The 21,496-nt window shown below is 41.5% G+C and overlaps 1 protein-coding gene across 7 annotated transcripts in view; it reads right to left on the bottom strand.

Annotated features, from left to right (window-relative positions):
* The window catches only part of Stau1 (staufen double-stranded RNA binding protein 1), a 55,033-nt gene that overhangs the window by 9,286 nt on the left and 24,251 nt on the right, over positions 1-21,496 (bottom strand). For 5 of the 7 annotated variants that reach the window (XM_076851976.1, XM_076851968.1, XM_076851971.1 and 2 more), the window contains 4 exons: positions 20,331-20,469; positions 19,097-19,262; positions 6,215-6,313; positions 522-752 (listed from right to left, as the gene is read on the bottom strand). In XM_076851976.1, coding sequence (XP_076708091.1) covers positions 522-752; positions 6,215-6,313; positions 19,097-19,262; positions 20,331-20,431 — 597 coding nt within the window. In that variant the 5' untranslated portion in view covers positions 20,432-20,469. The remainder of the gene's footprint in view (positions 1-521; positions 753-6,214; positions 6,314-19,096; positions 19,263-20,330; positions 20,470-21,496) is intronic. The other 2 variants (XM_076851977.1, XM_076851970.1) reach the window with 1 other exon arrangement.

Raw genomic sequence — 21,496 nt, 5'->3', positions numbered from 1 at the left:
CCTGCTTCTGTGCCAAGTACTGCTCATCCATTCCACTACCAGGAGCATTTCCAGGACCCCTTAAGCACAAAGGAAAGAGTGTAATGCTAATGTTTAAGGAAGAAAATCCTAGCACTCACACACGTCCCCCAGTGGAACCCTGCCCCTCTTCTGGCTGTAAGGAGGGATCAATATGTTCTGACAGGTCCATTAGTAGAGCTCAAAATCCAAAAGGAAGCAGCATTCAGTAAACTCCTTCCCCACCTGCCTCACATGTCCCTCCCACCACCTCAGGACCCGAGGTGGTCACTGCACAGAGGTTCCACTCTCACCATATGCCCCACAGGCATGAGGTCCTGAACCCACTCAGTGGCCTTGTCTTTACCTGACTGTGGCTCCTGTGTGGCATCTGTAAAGTGTCTATCATGCCTAGCATGTGCTTTTAGTCCTGCCCCTTTAGTTCTGGAGAAGCCACCACCAGGATTCTAACCCTCCACCCCGTGGGGCAATGATGGTGGCCCTTTGTTCAGAAAGGGTCGCACCTTGCCTGTGGGCTTGGTTTTCCTTTTGATCCTGGGCTTCACACGCTCCATGGCAGGCAGAGGGGGCAGCTTCCTGAGCTCCTCGAGCACAGCACGGGCCGCGTTCTTCTTGGAAATCTTCTTGCTCTTCCCTTCCCCTTCCCCCACGAACTCCCCAACAGAAACCCTGGTCACGAAGCTCTTCATGTGGGGCGGGCCACTCTCCCGGGCCACCTGTGTCAGAGGGAAAGACTGAGTGAAAGTGTGACAGACGCTCGCTAGAAGCTGTGGGGCACACTGGTTGGCACACTCTCTCCTGGTGAAGCACACAGATCAAGGGCACTGGGACAGGGACCACGAAACGAAGGCACATCTACAGCAGGACAGTAAGCCTGGGGTCTGAAAGCCTCTCCTTCCCTTTCTTCCTACTTTTCAAACTGGTTTATTTCTTGAGCCTGAAACAGGCCTGAAAGGGGGACTTTTTCACTCCACCCCATCAGAATGGCTCACGTCTTCCCCAAGGTCCTGAGTTCAGTGTGAGCCACTACAACCAGCAGAAGCTGGCCCAGAAAAGCCCAGAAATCACTGCAGCACAGAGTTCAAGTTTATTATTTGCTCGGAGTCTCCAGCCAAGACAGAGCTTGCTAAATACTGGCTGCTAAGCAACCGTAAAAAAGAATTTTAAAAATCTCTAAGCCCTGATAGAAGGTGAATTCCAGCATATATTAAGTGGAAAAAAGGAACAGTCAGAGAGTATACGGTCTAGTAATTTAACTCTAAGAAAAAAGGTTTATAAATGTATTCACAAATACATAAAAATTATATATATAGACACACGTGTTTATATGCTTATTTTTGCAAAAAGACACACAGGAGGGATAAAGCAGAAATCGACAATAAGCTACCACAGGTGGGAGGGTCAGAATGGAGACACACTGCAGGAGACATCTTTTGTGTAGTTTTGAAATTTTGGAACCATTTGTGTTTAACACTTGTTTTTAAGCTAGGTAAACAAATTTTAGGAGACCTAAAATTGAGTATCAACAGAAATGACTATATACTGAAGCGATCACATAATCACATGGAAGGAAAATAAAAATCAAATCCAATGTACATTAGCCACGACACTTAAAAGAGCAACAACATTAGAAGACTTACACTACCAGATTCCAAGAATTCCTCTAAAGTTACAGCAGCTATACTGTCATAATATTGAGTAAGGATACACAAACAAATCCACAGAACAAAGTACAGGAACAGACTGCACAGAGATAGTCACTTGACTTTCAGCAAACACAAAAAAACAATCAAAAAGTTTAAAAGAGGTACTAGATTTCCACACGGCAAGGTGCTGGGGAGACTGAGCCGTGATCACTGATTTATAAACAAAAATTAACTGAACTCAGGTAGGTGCAGCAGCACACATTGGTAACCCCAATGACCTGGGAGGCTGAGGCAGGAGGATGGCAAGTTCAAGGCCAACCTGGGTGATTCAGTGAGACTCTGTCCTGTAATTTTAAAAAAGAAAAAACTTTACTTGGATCATAGACCCAGATCACAGACCTAAATGTGAAAGCTAAAACCATAAAGGTCTCAGAAGAAAACCTGATGTCCACAAAGTTAGCAGATACATATTCAGATATGTATCTAATAAAATTTTTTAAAGACCAGTGATACAGCTCAGTGCTACAGAGCACTTGCCTACCATGCTGGGGATGGAGAGGGGGATTTACAATATTAAGTGTTAGAATGCAAATCGGTACAGTCATTTTGGGAAACTGGCAATTTTTTATTAAAATTAAAATATCTACCCTATAACTGAGTGATTCTGAGTGCACATGTACACAAGAAAACTTACAGAAGAATATCAGCAGCTTTATTCTTAACAGTCCCCAAAAGGAACCTGTTCAAATGCCCCTCTCCTGGACAATGCTTAGGCTGTTTCACACTCATACACAAGACTACTACTCAGGAATAAATTACCAATGCACACATCTGGAGGGAACTCAAAAACATGGCATGCATGTGAAACCAAAATCATACATTATCCATAATATTCTAAAAAAGGCAAAATTATGGGGAGAGAATTCAGATTAGCAGCCACCAGAGGCTGACAGGGTAAGAGATGTCCTGCATCCTGATGGACATGTGCCCACAGCTATGTACACGTGTCCTAACACACCACGCTAGAAAAGGGTGACTTCATATAAACTACCTCAAGAAACCTGACCCTCCACACACCAAACAAGGTGATGGAGCAAGTCAAAGGACACAGGAGCCAGCCTGAGGGGCACTCTGGACATCAAAATGAATGATTATGACAAGGAGAAATACCCCAAATAAAATAAAAAGAAACACATCTATTCAGCTACAATGCAAGAGAGGGTGAAGAAGTTCTCTTGACAGTGGAACGCCAATGCATAAATGCAGATCATCCTCCTGAACACAGTGATGGGTGACGCTTCCAGGATCCTCACTGCCTGGAGCTATAGAGGAAGCTGGGAGGGCATAGCCTCCAGAGTCCCCACATCTGGTGTAGAGCCCTGAAACCAACAGACAACATGTGACCCCTGAGAAGGACCAACATCACTCCTGAGGTGTCCTGCCAAAGCACACATAATGCATGAGCAATCAGATGTGCCCCAAATGAGGACCATTTTACAAGTGACCTCTACACATGTTCAAGTCATCAAATACTGAGGAGCTGACAGAGGTTAAAGGAGAGCAAACAGACTTTGACTAAATTCGAGGTGAGGCGCTGTGCTGAACACTAGAGGCAGCAAAGATTTCTATCCAGGACACCACTGGGACAAGTGGCCACACGTGAACACACGATGTGTGGGTGATGGTAGTGCAGAGTGCTGAATTTACTCTATTAGGCAACTAACTGTGTTTCTTTAAAATAATATTCTTACTCTTAAAATATACATGCTGAAATATTGGAAATAAAGAGCATCATATCTGACAATTACTCTCAAATGATTCAGCAAAAATAAAAATGGAAACTAAAACAATATTACAGAAAAAGAAAAGGAGATGTGGTAAAATGTTCACAGTTGCTGAATCTAAGTGAAGGACACATTCACTATGCTGTTCTTGCAACTTTTCCATAGGTTTGAAATTTTTTTAAATAAAAGGTTGAAAAACTGTCCAGGAAAGAGCTTGAGCCCAAGAATTGGCTGTGCAGGGCTAAAGGGGGTCAAGAGGCACCACAGCCCCAAAGTCTGTCCCCTTCAAAGCCCATTCCCTTCAGGGAGAAGGAGGTGTTGCAAAGAACCAAACTACACAGGCACCTGCAGGGGTTGCCAAAAAACTTCCTCAGGAGCCCCTTACGCCGACACCTAGATTCTGGAATATTCCTTCCCAGAACAATGCTTTCCACATCCTCAGACCAGACTTGAAATCACAGGGTAGCCTATGGCTCACTTCAAATCACAGCCCCTGTCCCCCAGGGAGTGTGTTCACCATCTCCTAGGGACCATCGCCTAGGGCCTGTGAGGTCTGCACAGCTTCCGTAAGCCAAGCCGTTCCATCAAAGGCAGGCTGCATTTTTCAAAAACGCTGTTCGATGGCTCCTGCCTTCTCCTATCAACACCTATCCTATCTTCCTACATGACAGACTTTACAACCAAAATCTTTTCAAAAATTGACTACTATGTTAATTTATTCAGGAAACAGTTCCTAAGCATCTGATATATGCACCAGGCAATCTTCTAGATGCAAAACAGAGTCCTTGCTCAATGTAATGAAGAATATGAACCTCCTGACATAGGAGTTACACAATGAAAAGTACTCATATTACAAACTCTGTGCCACCAACAAACTGTTTTAAAAGTATTAATTAAGAAGATATTAATCTGGGCTGTGGCTTTTGCTCAGTGGCAAAGCACTTGCCTAGCACATGTGAGGCACTGGGTTCGATCCTCAGCACCATATTAAAATAAATAAATAATAAAGGCATGCTCTCCATCTACAATTACCAAAAAAAAAAAAAAAAATTAAAAAAGATATTAACCACCAGAGGGCACTCCTACAATGTGTCTTATGGGCCGACTACTTAAACGCTACACATTCCTTAACACAGGTTTCAAAGACAAATCTGAAAGATAAAGAAAAATGGAGGTGAGAAGCAATCTGGTCCCCACCCCAGACTCCACAGAGAAAATGCATAAAGTTCCAGAAAGTTCTACAACTCTCAGGCAGGGCAGCAACTCTTGTGAGCAGGTGACTCACAAGAGTTGCTGCTGACTTCACAGAAATCCAGGCCCTCCCCACAAGCAGTCAACTCTAACCCTGAGATGATGTGAGGGGCCAGGCATCTCCACTCTCCACACCTCCCTCCAATCTTTAAAAAAAACATTTTCCTGTCATATTAACCCTAAGCAAGGGAGAAAAGGAATACTTCTTCCCTCTCTTACAACAGGTGCCTAAGGAGGTCTTATGAATACTTTGGGGTGCAGGTCCCAACTAGTCCCTACTCAAAAACCAGTTGTCCCGTATCCCCTCTTCCCCAACCCCGTCTCTGCTGCCCCAACATAAGGAGAAAGGTGGCAAGGCCTGCAGGAGCAGGAGGCTCTTACCCCAGGAGGGAGGCAACAGAGCCAGAGGGTGGTGTTGGGGCAATGGAGGGGACAAGGAAGATCCCCGCACACAGACCAGTCCTGCTTGGCAAACAGAAAGCACCCAAGGCTGTAGGTCAGAAATTGGCCTCACTCAGGGGCAGGTGAGGGAATAAATATGGGGTGAGTTCAGGGCACTAGCACATGAGAGGAGAAGGTGCAGAGTTGAAGACAGGCAATGAAATCTGAGGGTCACCTGTAACTGCAAAAGAGGCTACAAAGCTGAAGTATTTTACAGGATAATAAACTTCACATAGGCTTTGCAAAAATAAGTCCATGATAAAGTATGGGATCAAGAAGAATAAATTTGCCATGCATCAAACCATAAGGGAAAATTCAAAAGAGAAAAAAAAATTCCTCCTTTACCTTCCCAGTCTATGGACAGACTATGTTGTTTCTGAAGAAAACATTAAATGAATTCTGTTTTCAATTTTGAACAAGGAACCCTTAAAATTGCTTTTATTTATTTTAATCAGACACTTTTTTTTTTTTTTTTTAATTTGCAGCTGGACACAATACCTTTATTTATTTTTATGTGGTGCTGAGGATCGAACTCAGGGTCTTTCATCACATGCTAGGCGAGCGCTTTACCGCTGAGCCACAGTCCCAGTCCCTAAAATTGCTTTTAGATTACAAAATCCCCAACAACCAATGAAAGTGATTAAACAGATGGATCAGGGGGCAGACATGGACAATGACAAAACCAGTATCTTTTTCAAAGTTACTGATAAGGTTGTCTGGAACACTAAAAGAAATTCTCAATATTTTGGAGGAAAAGACGCTTTTAAGACTTATGAATGCAAGGAACCCTCTGTCCTAAAGAGTATGTGAGTAAAGAGACCAGTATTCTGCCAGCCACCTCAGGACGTTCACAGACGAACTGAGGCCACGCATGGCCAGGCTACAGAGCCAAGGACACCCCTAGGTTAGACTCCAGGAGAAATTAATAACACTGCTTTGCTGAACAGAAACTCTGAATCTTAAATGTGAAGGTTCACATTTTATATTATTCAAATGATACTTGGGGGGGAATCACGCCTATGAGGAATTCTACATATTTTATAATACAAAGTCCTACATGAAAAATAAACTTACCTCGAAATTCACAGGCAAGTTCCGTTTGAGTGCAATCTCAAACACTTGACTTATTTCAGATTTATTGAGATTTTCTTCTTCTGATTCTCTTCCATTCATCTAAAAGAAGAATAACTGTTTAGTAGTTACCTTTTATCAAAAGCATTAACATTCCAGCCTCAATAAACCTTAAAGGCACTGAACCTTGTCTTTATGGACTTAACAGTAAACCAGTGACCAAGGTCACATGTGTACCATGTGTTTCTGAATTTTAAAGGTTAAAAAAAGGACTCTGTCCAACATGGGTCAGAAAGTACCTTAGAGATCCACCATAACGAGGTGCACACAGCAGACCTGTGGTATCAATCAGCCAACCGCGCTGCCGTGAGACACCTGCGCTACCTAAGAGGTGACCTCCAATGTGCTCGAGCACCGAGGCCACTACTGGGGAGAGTCGAACACACAGGCCTGTGTGGAATGTGAACATGGGGCTTTTTGTTTGGCCATAAAATCCCATAAAGTTATAACTGCCATGTTATACTCAGGCACTGGCAAAATTCAAGATGCAAACTAATGAAATCTTGTCCTCAACATAGGGCAGAGAGTCTATCTTTATAACAAGGTGTTTTTACAGCCCTGCAGCCAGAAACAGGACCAGAGAGGAGCAGGGAGGGACATCCCCTCTGCGAGGTGATCCCAGGTTTTACACTGCACTGCAGCGATGGCACCAGAAACTAGATGAGCTTGGCGACAGCAAAGAGTCCAAACATGCAGAGGAACGGCTGCCCTTCACATTACTGCTTCTGAGTTTCTGTCAGAGAATCTGTAAAGTCCTGTTTCCAACATCAGGATTCCCAGGCAGGACTCCCAGCTGAAAGCGCTACATCAACGAGGGCAAGACTATCCAAGGTGACAGTTCCTTAATTTTATCAGGTAGATTCCCAACCACACTGGATGAACACATCCAGCTGTGATAAAAAAAAGTAAAACAGGAGAGAGAGAGAGAGAGAGAGAGAGAGAGAGAGAGAGAGAGAGAGAGAGAGAGAGAAAACAAACCTAGGTTCAAAAAAAAATTGCTACAATCTAGAGTATAATTCCAGACAAAATGAACTGATCCCCTATGCCATTCACGAGTCCTTCTCTCCTTCCCGGTGGTGCTTTCCTTCCCAGCCTGGGCTCACTACTCTGAGCTTCTTCACTATTCCCGTAACATTCTGATGGTCCACTAACCCTAAGCAGGAAGATGCCTTTTTTTCTTTCTAACAAGATCTCACTATGTTGTGCAGAGCAGCCTTAAACTCCTGGGCTTAAGCCATCTTCCTGTGTCAGACTTCTGAGGAGCTGGCTCTATAGGCACCCAGGACACAACCAAGAGTCTTCACACAAGGAGCCTCAGGAGGCTGCAGTTCCACAGAAGACGGGATTGAAATTCATTCATTTATCTGTTTGTTTGTTTGGTATTGGAGATTAAACCCAGGGGTGCTCCACCCCCGACCTACATCCCCAGGCCATTTTATTTTGAGGCAGGACATTGCTAAATTACTTAGGGCCTCACTAAATTGCTGAGGCTGGCCTCGAACATGTAATCCTCCTACCTCAGACTCCTGAGTTGCTGGGATTATATGTGTGCATCACCACACCAGCTAAAGTTTGTTTTTTAAATAGATTTTAAACTTTAAAAAAAAAAGCAAAGTGGGCTGGGGTTGTGGCTCAGAGGTAGAGTGCTTGCCTAGCATGCGTGAGGCACTGGGTTTGATCCTCTGCACCATATAAGGTAAAATAAAGACATTGTGTCCATCTATAACTAAAATATAAATATTTGGGGGAAAAAAAAGCAATGTATTTTAAAAATTATGTTCATGGGCTGGGGTTGTAGTACAGTGCCTAGCATGTGTAAGTGACTGGGTTCATTCCTCAGCACCACATAAAAATAAATAAAAATAAAGGTTAAAAAAATTATGTTCAATAAATGGTACTGGAAAAAAACAGATATCTAGGTGTAAAAGCACAGTGATGCACACCTATAATCTCAGTGACTAGGAAACTGAGGCAGGAGAACTGCAAGTTCAAAGACAGCCTCAGCAATTTAGCAAGACCCTGTCTCAAAATTAAAAAATAGGGGGCTGGGGTTGTAGCTCAATGGTAGAGCACTTGCCTAGATGTGTGAGCCCCTGGGTTCAATTTTCAACACCGCATATAAATAAATTAATAAAATAAAGGTTCATTAACACCTAAAAAAAAATTTTTTAATTATAAAAACCTAAATAAACAAAATAAAGGTATTGTGTCCATCTACAACTAAAAACTTTTTTTAGGGCTGGGGATGTGGCTCAAGCGGTAGTGCACTCGCCTGGCATGCATGCGGCCCGGGTTCGATCCTCAGCATCACATACAAACAAAGATGTTGTGTCCTCCGAAAACTAAAACATAAATATTAAAAAAAAAAAAAAATTATCTCTCTAAAAAAAAAAAAAATAGGAATGATTAAGAACTGTTCAGCAGGAAATTTAAAAAAAAAAAAAACTTTTTAAAAAATAAATACATAAATAGAAAGGGCTGGGGTATGTGGCTGAATGGTTAAGTGCCCCTGGGCTCAATCCCTGGTACCAAAGGTTGGGGCGGTAATTAAGTAGAATCTTTACCTCACATCATATTTAAAAATGAAATCAAAGTTGATAAGCTTCAATGAAAAAGCTAGAGCTGTGACGCTGTTAGAAGAAAGCAGAGGGGAAAAGCTTCATGACAGTGGACTTGGCAAGATTTTTTAAATGTAACACCAAAACCACAAGCAAAATCAAAAAATAGATTAATTATAGTCCATCAAAATTAAAAGTTTATGGGCTGGGGAGGTAGCTCAAGCGGTAGCACGCTCGCCTGGCATGCGTGCAGCCCAGGTTCGATCCTCAGCACCACATACAAACAAAGATGTTGTGTCTGCCGAGAACTTAAAAAATAAATTAATTAATTAAAAAAAAAATTAAAAGTTTTGTGCATCAAAGGACACTACTAAGAGGGAAGGAGGCAAGCTGGGCTAGTGTGCACACCTGTAGCCCTGTTTACTCAGGAAGTGGAAGCGGGAGATCACTTGAGCCCAGGAGTTCAACAGTAGCCTGGCCAATAGAGTGAGAGCCCATCTCAAAGGAGAAAAAGACCACAGTGAGGACAATCTGCAGGATGGGATTCGCAAGTCAAATTTCTGATAAAGGGTTCACAAGAAGAATACACAAAGAACTACAACTCAAAAAACCAATAAAACAAACCAATTCAAAAATGTGAATTTCTCCAAAGATACATAAATGACCGACAGTACATGAAACAGTACAAGCCAAAAAACAGTACATACAAGCTCAACGTCGGGGCTGGAGTTGTGGCTCAGCGGTGGAGCACTTGCCTCGCACATGCAAGGCGCTGGGTTCGATCCTTAGCACCACATAAAAATAAATAAACAAAATAAAGGTATTGTGTCCACCTACAGCTAAAAAAGACATAAATTTTAAAACATGCTCAACGTCACTAGAAAAATGCAAAACAAAATGATAAAACGCCATTTCATGCCCACAGGAATGGCTACTATCAAAAATGCAGAAAAGAGCAAATGCTGGTGGACACGAAGGGGCAGCACACAGTGCAGCTGCTGTGGAGCAGCTGGGTGCTCCATCCAAAAGTGAAGCCCAGCCGGGCACAGTGGCACACGCCTATAATCCCAGTGGCCTGGAAGGCTGAGGCCTGAGGATCAGAGTTCAAAGCCAGCCTCAGCACAGCAAGGCAATAAGCAACTCAGTGAGACGCTGTCTCTAATAAAATACAAAATAGGGCTGGGGATGGCTCACTGGTCAAGTGCCCCAGAGTTCGATCCCTGGTACTCCTCCCCTCCCCTCCGCTAGGTGTACACCAGGAACCTGAGCAGAGCCCTGAACAGAATCTGTACCGCTGTTCACTGCAGCGTCGTTCACCACAACTGAAAGGTAAAAACCCGGTGTGTCCACTGGCACTCGAAGAGACAGACAAAATAGAGAATATTCATGATTAAATACAAAATGCAGCCTTCACAGGGAACAAAACTTGGAACTTGCACAACATGAATGAACCTTAAAAACATGATTAGTAAGTGAAAAAAGCCAAGACAAATGTCCACTGGAGGCACTTAGATCAGGCAGATGCACAGACAGAACAGCGGACGCCAGGGACGGGGGAAGGGCAGTGGGAACTTGCTGTTTCAGGGGTACAGTGTCTATTTGGGATGATGAAAAAGTTCTGAAAATAGACAGTTATGATTGCACAACCCTGAGAATCTATTTAATGCCCCAGAACTGTACACTGAAAAAATTTCCATGTGTACACTTCACCTCAATTTTTAAAAAAGCAACTATCAAAAAGGTATGTGCTTCCTAACAAATATTAACACACTAGAGACTGTCAAAACATTAACTTATGCCAACTTAATTCATAAGAAAGCCTTTTGACAGCTATTTCAAGAGTGTCCAAAGATTTTTTTAAAATAAGCTGTTAGAAAAAAAAGAAAAAGGGGCTGGGGATGTGGCTCAAGCGGTAGCGCGCTCGCCTGGCATGCGTGTGGCCCGGGTTCGGTCCTCAGCACCACATACAGACAAAGATGTTGTGTCCGCCGAAAACTAAAAAAATAAATAAATAAATATTTTTAAAATATTATCTCTCTCTCTCACTCTCTCTTTAAAAAAAAAGAAAAGAAAAAGTTTGCTCATCCTAAGTAGCTGTGTCAAAACAAACGTTCCCCTTATGTGCAACCAGAACAAAATGTGGAAATAAAGGGGCTGAAGCTGACAGAAGACCTCAAGAGCCATGCATATATCCCAATTTTCAAATGTGTTGCTCATTCTGCAGTCCAATTAGTAGTTTTTTGCTGTTATGGTTGTGTAGCTGTTTGTTTGTTTACAGTCCTAGGAATGGAACCAGGGCTTTGCGTATGCTAGGCAAGCACTCCACAATGAGGTAGGCCCCCAGTGTTCCCCAGCCCCCCTTTTTTGAGACAGAGTTTAGTTGCTCAAACTGGCCTCAAACTTGCCATCCTCCTGCCTCAGCCTCCTGAGTAGTTGGGATCATGCAATTTGTTTTAACTTTTTTTTAAATTTATTTTTTAGTTGTAGTTGGACACAATACCTTTATTTTGTTTACTTATTTTTATGTGGTGCTGTGAATTGAACCCAGAACCTCGCATGTGCTAGGCAAGCGTGCTACTGCTGAGCCACAATGCCAGCCCTTAACTTTTATTTTTAGTTCTAAACTATTTCAAGCACACAGAAGGATACAGATATCAATGTAACAGAAAATCCCCGATTTAACAAATACCCACATTAAGTACTCGTGACATCAATTTTTTAAAATGTTACTGTATTTTTTATACCTTTTAGTTATTTATTTATATGCAGCCCTGAGGATCACATCCTGTGCCTCACACACGGTGAGCAAGTGCTCTACCACTGAGTTACAGCCCCAGCTCATTTTTTAAGAAAAGCAGTGAAGCCTTCTCACCAGCCTTCCCATGGCAGTTAACACCCCACCACGTGGGACTGTAGCCTTCCCAGCCATGTTCTTTTAATGGATAAACTCTCTATAGTATGAATTTATGTTTTGAATGTTCACATAAATCATTCTCCTGCCTGCCTTTATCAACATCGTATATTCAAAGTTCTCAGCTTTATATTAACGTAATGCTACTTTTCTACTGAGGTTCCACAAGACTGACAAAAATAATGGATCTAGTGCCAAGTTTTAACCTTAAAGCCAGTCATTCTCAACCAGAGCAGTGCCAGAGTCACTTTGGAGTTTCCAAGGGACTGGCGGAGAGGCCACCACCAGACAAATGAATTCAAGTTCCTGTGGGTTGGACATCCACTTTATAGTATTTATTTATGAGTTTCCAGGTGATTTTACTAGCAACCAGACTTAAGATTCACTGCTCTAAGCCATTGCTTCTAGCGGAATGTCAACAGGGACAAAGCAGCCAGTGAAATAAAAATGCAAAACAGGAAATGACATACACATTTATTTGAAAGTGAGATTATATTATTTTATATATAAAATAAGTATACAAACTATGTTTACATGGTTTATATATAAAATTATTTTTTATATAGCCAGGCACGGTGGCGCATGCCTATAACCCCAGTGGCTTAGAAGGCTGAGGTGGGAGGATTCTGAGTTCAAAGTCAGCCTCAGCAAAAGTGAGGTGCTAAGGAATTCAGTGAGACCCTGACTCTAAATAATATACAAAATAGAGCTGGTGATGTGGCTCAGGAGTCAAGTGCCCCTGAATTCAATCTCCAATACTCAAATTACACAAACACACACACACACACACACACATACACACACATATATATGTATGTATGTTTTTTCACATCATCTGGGTTGGACCAAATACTGCAAGTGGGGAGGCAGCAAATGACTCATATCTACAATATCCTCCCCAGTAAGATGAAGAACCTTTAGCAGGCCCTTAGTCTTCCCTTCACGAGGTGGGAAGTACTGTTAACATCAATTCCCTAGTGTACGGTCCAGTATTAAAATCTAAGCAACACTAGGAAAAAGAAAAAGCACTCTGAACTATGCTTGACCCTCAATATGCCAGGAAAAATATTCACCACCATTTATTATCTGGCGCCAATAAACCCTTTATTTTTCTATATTTAGTCACTTTTACAAATAACAGGCATAATAAACAGATAAGTCATTTCATTTGATATTTTAACAAGAATTTTTTTTAACAGTTTTTTTTAATTTTTTAATATTTATTTATTTTAGTTCTCGGCGGACACAACATCTTTGTTTGTATGTGGTGCTGAGGATCGAACCCTGGCCGCACGCATGCCAGGCGAGCGCGCTACCGCTTGAGCCACATCCCCAGCCCTTTTAACAAGAATTTTAAAACAGCAAATCCTAAACTTTTTCCTCAAACTTCTGGTCTGAAAGGCATTCATTCATTCCTAGTATAGGCACTCCATATGCAACTCCCCACCTATCTCCTGTCCTGCCTGAGCCAAGTGCCACCCACTACAGAACACCAGAGGCTCTCGCTTATCAGGACTTCTGATCCTTCCTGTGTGGTCCTGTCTATTTCTCAAACAGATGCAAACTGCTGCTGAAGAAAGAACAACCATCTTTTTTTGCTCCTCAGCTGCAAAATGTTTTCACTTGTATTTATAGACACCAAAAAAGATCAATCTAATGATTTTTTGTTGTTTTTATATGATCTACTCCCTTCCAATCACCTTTGCACACATTTGTCCACTTACTTTGTAGATAAGTGTTAAGAAATAAATGTTGGAGTCAAACATCATAAAAGATGAAAAAATGTTTTTACACATGCTTTTGTTTTTTTAATCTAAACGAGATGGCCCAGGTTCTTATTGATAACTGTTGTTTAGGAAGTCCTTCCTGACAGACTAAATGAGTATTCCACATTTCCTTTTCTTCTGCCACAGAAATATATTGTTTGCTCACCAGTCCTTGGGTTTGAGGACATTTAACTAAGCCATCATCTGCAATCTGCAGGCTCAGTCTGAGACCTCACTTAGCTGCTCCAAGTGCCCTCTAAGACTACCTGTGGAAGGCCGCCATCAGCCTCTGTGTTTTTCTTCCAACCAGACTAAAAACTGAAAAAGACCTCCTCTGTCAATCTTCTCTTTCCACTATGGATGGGAAAATGAAAATCCTGACTTCTCACCTGGGTTCAGTGAAAGGCAAAAGAGGAGACTCAATGGATGGTGTCTCCAGTCTTTTTTTTTTTTTTTTTTTTTTTTTTGGTATCAGGGATTGAACCCAGGGGTGCTTAACCACTTAGCTATATCCTCAGCCCTTTTTATTTTGAGACAGAGTCTCCCTAAGTTGCTTAGGGCCTCACTAAGTTGGTGCAGGTGGCTTTGAACTTGCGATCCTCCTGCTCAGCCTTCTAAACTGCTGGGATTACAGGAGTGCACCACCTAGCCTGGCTACATTTTCTTGCAATACATTGGGCAAGGCCCTGAGAATGTTAAAGGATGATGCAATAATGACCATTATTTGATTTACCATATCGTCTGCTAGGGATTTCATAATTCCTCCATTTTCTGGTGATTTTTGCCTTATTTAGAACTTAGAAACAAATGATGAACAGTGTTGAAATAATATGTAGGATAAGTAATGGCAAAATGTTCCAAAACATAGGGAAATTAAGATTCTGAAGATGCTATAATATAAAAATGGACAAAAAGATCCAAAGGGACATGTGCTAATTTTAAGAGAGAGTGACTTTTTACTTTATTTTATAAAATGTTTTCCCTTAGTTCTTTATAAGATCTCAGAAAAAGAGTAAGAGTCATGTGATATCATTCCATAAAGGGCTTGAAGAAGAGCTCAAAAGTGAAAACTGGATCCACTGGATACTGGCAGCATGAGGGTGAAGACATTCCATTTTAGTTTTAGTCTTACTTAAATGTAGCCCTGTCCCAAGAGAAGATAAGGACTCAAGACCAGCAAAGTTCCATTCATTTATTTTGACAAAAATAAAGAAAGTATTAAAAAAATTTTAATAAAAAATCTTCCATTTCTATCACCAGGATCAAACTATATCTAAAGTCTGCTATAACCTTCAAAATATTCCCTTTGCACATGCACACATACATATACACCCACCTAGGGAGTTCTCTGCTTGCTTGAGCATAAGCAGGATCACACTGTAGGCATAACAACCCTGTATCCTGCCTACCACTGTAGATTCTGGCCCCCTTACATGCCCACTTATGCAGATCTACCACACCCTGGTACTCCCAGGAATAAATGTTTCCATTTACTTAACCATTTCCCTAGTAATGAACACTGAAGATAGCTCCTGGGTTTTTCTACTGCAGATATTACAGCCATGACTGTCCTGCTCATAACAGCTCAGACATGCTGAATAAGTCATCCTTTATCAACACAAACTTTATATCTAAAACAAAACAAAACTTCATGAGCCTTCTCAGCTCAGGACCTTTGTACCCACTGCTCCCTCTCTGGGAATGTGCTGCACCTCTGCTTGTCTTGGTCTCAGCTGAAATGACTTTCCCGGGGAGACCTCAGGACACAGCACTAGTGCCCTTCTGATCCTGCCACTCCTCCCTCCTAGCACTCACTGTGCTTTTTGACGATACCCGCTGCGATACCCGCTGCGTTAATGTCTGATGGCTCCGCTGCACTAGGCTCTAGAGGGCAGGGCCCATGCAGGACACTGGAGTTTTCACTGCAAGCCTTGCATAACGTGGAGGAGGGACCTGACCAACCTGCAGTGGACAAAGAATGCTACTCTGCCAGCTATCTCCTGAAGAGGAGCAAATGACCACTGGGCAATCACATGCTCTACAAGTTTTCAACAGCAAAACTGACTATACATGTAACATGATCATTTCCTACAAGGGAAAACAGGCTGCTTACACCCTATTGGCAGGGTATGAAGCCACATATCACCATGCCTTTGGTTAAGAATTCTGTTCCTCTGATTATGGCTCACAGAAATACCATGGACACAAAGATTTCACTACAGCAATATTCTTCACTACCCATTTCATCATAAGGAAAACTGCAAATAATCTAGCTTTTCAATCAAGGGCCTCCTGAAAAAATGCACTGCTATATTTACACAATGGAACAATTTACAGCCATTAAAAATTTCTTAGCGGGGCTTGAGGTTATGGCTTACTGCTTGCCTAGCACGTCTGAGGTACTGGGCTCAATCCTCAGGACCACATAAATTAATTAATTAAAGGTATTGTGTCCATCTATAACTAAAAATATGTATTTTTTAAATTTCTTAGGTATGTGTTAAAGGAGTTCCTCAGGAAATTATAAGTGACATAATAACATTTTCATGATAAACACTTTAGTGGAAAAGGTGTTACTGTACCATATCATCCCATTTTCATGAAATAACACAGGTGCGTATATTTACTTATGTGGGTACTAACATCCACCAAAACGTGTAGAGTGATTAACTACAAGTAGCAAATTTATAAATTCTTTATTTTTCTTTTTTTATTTCAAAAATTTTTATAATTCATATGTACTTCTTTTTTCCCTCTGTACTAGGGTTTGAACCCAGGCTGGGCCTCATGCATTTAGGCAAAGGCTGTACCACTGAGCTAAATCCACAACCTTGTTCTTCACTTTATTTAGGGTCTCACTAAATTGCCCAGGTAGCCTCAAGCTTGCAATCCTCTTACTTCAGAAATTCTGAGCAGCTGGGATTACAGGAGTGTGTACCATGACCTGGCTCACATGCATTACTTTTAAAAAAATAAAATTGTATTTTTAAAAGGTTATCTTGGGCTGGAGATGTGGCTCAAGCGGTAGCGCACTCACCTGGCATGTGCGGGGCGCTGGGTTTGATCCTCAGCACCACATAAAAATAAAATAAACACGTTGTGTCCACCGAAAACTAAAAAATAAATATTTAAAAAAAAAAAAAAAAAAGGCTATATTTACTCCCTGCTCCCCACCAACAAGATGGCCTGGCAAAATCAAGGGGGCAGCACATTTAGGTGATTTATTACTTCTAAGAAAAACTCTCATCCCAGTTTCTGATTCCTTGTTTCTCAATCACTGTCTTCCAGACACTTCCGAAAGGCATTGTCTCTACTTCAAACCATACAGAGCTGCTCAGGAGCAAAGAGAAGGGAAGCCAAGGTTCATGAGTAGACTGAAACATCACTCCAGCAAAGCTCCTCAAGGAACTTGCCCTGGAAAGCGTCTGCTACAGCCACTGCCCCAGCTCACGCATCAGACTCCAAGACACCCACCCACAGGTACGTTCCCTTTGTAGCAATGATGTGAACACTCCCAAGCAGGACTCGAAGGGCAACTGTGAAGCACTGACAATACTCAGGAGCTATGGTTCTCAGCTCCTGCTTTAGATTGACCCCAAGAGCAAGTAAACAACAAAAGCGAAAGCCAGACTGCTGGGTTTTACCCAAGCCCTGCTGCTTTAGAATAGAGTAGGGTAGGCCTAGGAATTTTTTCTTTGACTTCAAGTGATTTTGATGCAGGCAACCCACACACCACCATTCAGCAATCATCTATCAACTGTTGGCTAGAAGGAACTGAGAAATACCTACTCCATCTGACTGCAATTACATGAGCATCAAAGTCAAGTGAAAAGAATGAAAGGTCTCCAACATAACCCAGACCACACTACCCTTTTGGTATTTTCTCTCATCACTGAGAGACTCTTCTTTTTAACTTCATTAAATCATCTTTTCTTAAGTTACCATCCGATTCTTTTATTTGATCTTTTGTGACCCCTGAACTTAGGATATGTGATGAAGATGGAAAACGGGAAAACTGCAAACAAAAGAAACACCAAGTGCTCCTGTGTGGCTAGCCACGAAGCCACAGAGCACCCTCCTGCGCTGGGCTGTCACACTGCCACCAGCTGGGTATAGGTCAGACCTCAGCAAGACGCTGCCCAGGGTCTATGTGCGTCCCCACCTGGCATCACACACTTAGCCCTATGCTCTGGGCAAGACTATCTTCTATGTGACTTTGCTACCTGGGGAGGAAAAGTGGAATGCCACCCATGGGCATTTTTAGATGACAATCCCTACTGGATTACACAGAACCATGACCTCAACATTCTCAACTCACTAGCTTTCTTTCTAGACCTTTGGTGACTGAATTTGTGATAAAACTCTACCTCACCATAGAAAGTCACTAAAGCTTTGGCCTGTCACCTCAGTAGCAATAGAGTCACTGATTTCCTAAAAATTATATTCCTACTTAGTCACAAAAAGTTAGAATCATTTTCCTGTCATGGTGGTTTTAAAACATGGTCCCAAATTCTTTGATATGCCTCTCATCCAGAAGTAGGATTCTACACATTGTGAATGTCCTATAAGCCACTGAATTGTACATTTAAGATAGTTAAAATGGTGGACTTATATAAATTGAGTGGGGTGGGGTGAAGTACTGGGAATTGAACCCAGGGATTTGAACCCCAAGCTATACCCCAAAGTTCCTCTTTTCTTTAAGACAGGATCTAAGTTGCCCAGGCTGGCCTTGAACTTGCAATTCTCCTGTCTCAGATTTCCAAAGAGCTGGGATTACAGGTGTTACACCATTTTACTTCTAGGTAAGCAAAATTAAATGTAAGCTTCCATTATCTCCTTCCTTTGAATGAGAGCTGTGCCTAGCTTGCCCTGTAAAATAACAGAAGTGATACTGGCACTGGCATTAAGAAACTGAAAGGTGTTTCCATTTCCCATCTTCTAGGATGCTCCTTCTTAGAACCCAGCTATCATACCCTGAGAAAGTGTAAGCATTTCTTACAGATTCACTAAGAGAAGAACTGAGGTTCCCAGGACAAAAAGCCAGCTTAGCTTCCCGCTGATAGCCAGCACTGAATTATCAGCCACGTGAGCCATTTTGAAAGTGGGTCCCCAAAGCTACATGGAGCAAAGGTAAACCAACCCTGCCAAGTCCTAACTCAATCACAGATTCATGAGCAAAATAAATGCCTAGTGATGTTCAAACCACCATTAAGTTTTGTGATAGTTTGTTACACAAAAATGAATAGCAACCACTTCTACAAAATAAAAAGTGACCTTGTAAAACAGGTCAAAAATTCTGACCTGGTACCTCGTTGGCAGACTCTGGCAAGCCTAACAGTCAGCACTCGTCCAGTCTTTCTAATGTGTTTACCCCACACTCACATCACTCAACCATGTCAGGAGTGAACCAGAAGACATCTGATTTTCTTGCTAAGTATTGAAAAAGGAAAGGTGGGGTGGGGCAAGAAGATATAGGATACAAAATCATGTAGACTATCAAATAATAAAAATTACAGGCAGCTGTCAATGAACCTTAGAAAAAGGACCTTGACAGGCTCCTTCCCGGCCCTCCAGCTCTGCTACTCCTCACCTCCAGTCTCTCAGGCGGAGGCTCGTTCTGCAGGATCCTCAAGGCTTTAGCAGCAGCATCGTGTTTCGCAGCCTGTCTCGTCTTTCCTTTCCCATTGAATTGCTGTCCTCCCACAGAAAGTTCAACTTGATAAAGTAAGGGTGGAACTGGAAATGGGTAAAAGTACCTAAAAATAAAAGGGAGTTAAGAAGATTAGTTTTGAGTTGTTGATAAGTCACCCATACGTTCTCTGGCAAATTCCAAATATTTCCTTCATTATGACCTAATCACATTAACATTTGCTTGCTACAACAAAAAATAATGTATCAATATGTCCAGAAATTTTGTTAAAGTTTTAAAATGAATTCCAATTATTATATAACTAAATACTGGGTGGTAATTCACACTTCATTTAATACACAAGGGCTTATAAATTACATTAGTTTAATTTATAATGCTAGCCTATTCTGTCAAAATCTAAAACGGATTAGACTTTGGCTGAAACAGAAAGTTAATTTGCTTTGCTTCTGCTTAGATTTTCTCTTGCTTTTCTCCATAGGACGTCTTTTAGAAAGGACCCTCATTGTGAGATGAAGTGGCTCAGTGGGAGAGCATTCGCTTCACATGCTGAAGGCCCTGGGTTCCATCCCCAGCACAGAAAAAGAAAGGAAGGATTCTCATTTCTAGAAGCCCCACCTGTCCATAACCTTGCAGAGTTTGCTTTCTTGCACTTCAAACTTCTATTTCTAAAATGCAGAAGTAAGGCAGAGAAAGAAATACTTCCATTTTGATCTTCAATGTCTTATGTCTTATTACTTCCAGCAGGTTTTCAACATGGGACATTTTCAAGTGTCAATATTTTAGTTCACCAAAGCCATTTACAAAACATACAAGTTCAAAAGTCAAAAGATACCAAATAAACAATAATTAAGAAATCTACAAATGCTGAGAATCATGGTGTTGTAGGAATCATGTTCAAATACGATTCAGTTACACAAAGTAGCTACGAGGGTGCTCTCCAGCTAGACTACTGGGGGCCCAAGAACAGTGCTCATGAGGAATATGATTGGGTTCTTTCCAAAAACAGAAGTTAAAAGAGCACTAAAACAGTTCCAAAGGCACAAGTACAAAATTTATTCTCCACTTGGCAGGCCCAAAGAAGACAAAGTCATTATTCATTTAATTCACAGATAATAGTCTGTATAAGAGATCAGATATTTTTACCTGTATTTTACAAAAGGCCAAACATACGTACCTCGGGGGATAAGCACCTCCTCTCATGTTGTAGTTGTAGGTGGACTGCATCCGAGAGTAAGGGTCAACAGGCTTATACATTGGTTTTTTTCCAAGTTTCATGCACAGTGCATTTAGTTGAACAGTAGGAGTTATGCTTTCTGCAACACAGAATCAACACAAAGAACTGTTTTTTTTTTTCCTGACATAAGAATGATGTTCACTAAAATAAAAAAGAACAGCATACCTTCTACTAATTATATTCATGATGCATTACAAAAAGGGCCTGAGTACTTCACTGCTAGAATCAGGTCAGGAAATCCAAGAATCTGCTGTGACTTCTCAAGATTAATACACAGGCAACAGCATAAAATATATTTAAAGAGCTATCAGAGAGCACAACAATTTAACCCACTACCAGTAAAGGCCCTACTGTACAGTTGTCAGAAATAAGTTACAATACGCATCAGTTTTCCCACTTTAAAAACCCTGCTTGGGCTGGGGATACTTGACTCATATGCACAAGGCCCTGGGTTCAATCCCCAGCACTACCCCCCCCCCCAAAAAAAAAAAAAAACCTGCTTCACTGTCCAAATTACTTTATAGTTTGAGAATGCTTTACCAATATAAATTTGCTTATTCTGATTTACTAGTATTGGCTTACATGCAGAAGTATGTTTGTTCATACCACTTATTTGAATAATACATTTATTAAATACTAACTGTATGTAAAGCACTGTGCTGAGCTTGAGACACACACAGGAGAAGGACAATGCTATGGGCAGGCGCCCCAGGTCAAGATCACTGAGGCAACAGCAAGTAAGTTCATCTGGAGAAGCCAGCTTGGGTCCAGACAATATTCAGATGACCTCCATCCTTTATATCACAAAGGGGTTTGACTAGTGATCATATTTGTTAGCAAAATGAGTTCCACTCTCATTCACCACAGAGCAAGTCTTTACCTCAGAATTTTCATATTTGTCTTTAGAAAATATACACTATTAATTTTTTAATTTGTTCTCTCTGTTCAGGCAATTCATAAACTTTCATAAACCATTTAAAAAGAAAATCAGTGGGGTGCAGCGGCATACGCCTGTAATCCCAGCAGCTTGGAGGGTGAGGCAGGAGGATCCTTAAGTTCAAAGCCAGCCTTAGCAACTTAGCGAGGCCCTGTCTCAAAATAAAAAG

This window comes from Callospermophilus lateralis, chromosome 3 (genome assembly GCF_048772815.1).
Source record: "Callospermophilus lateralis isolate mCalLat2 chromosome 3, mCalLat2.hap1, whole genome shotgun sequence".
Lineage (NCBI taxonomy): Eukaryota > Metazoa > Chordata > Mammalia > Rodentia > Sciuridae > Callospermophilus > Callospermophilus lateralis.
This window is presented reverse-complemented; position numbering and strand designations above follow the sequence as displayed.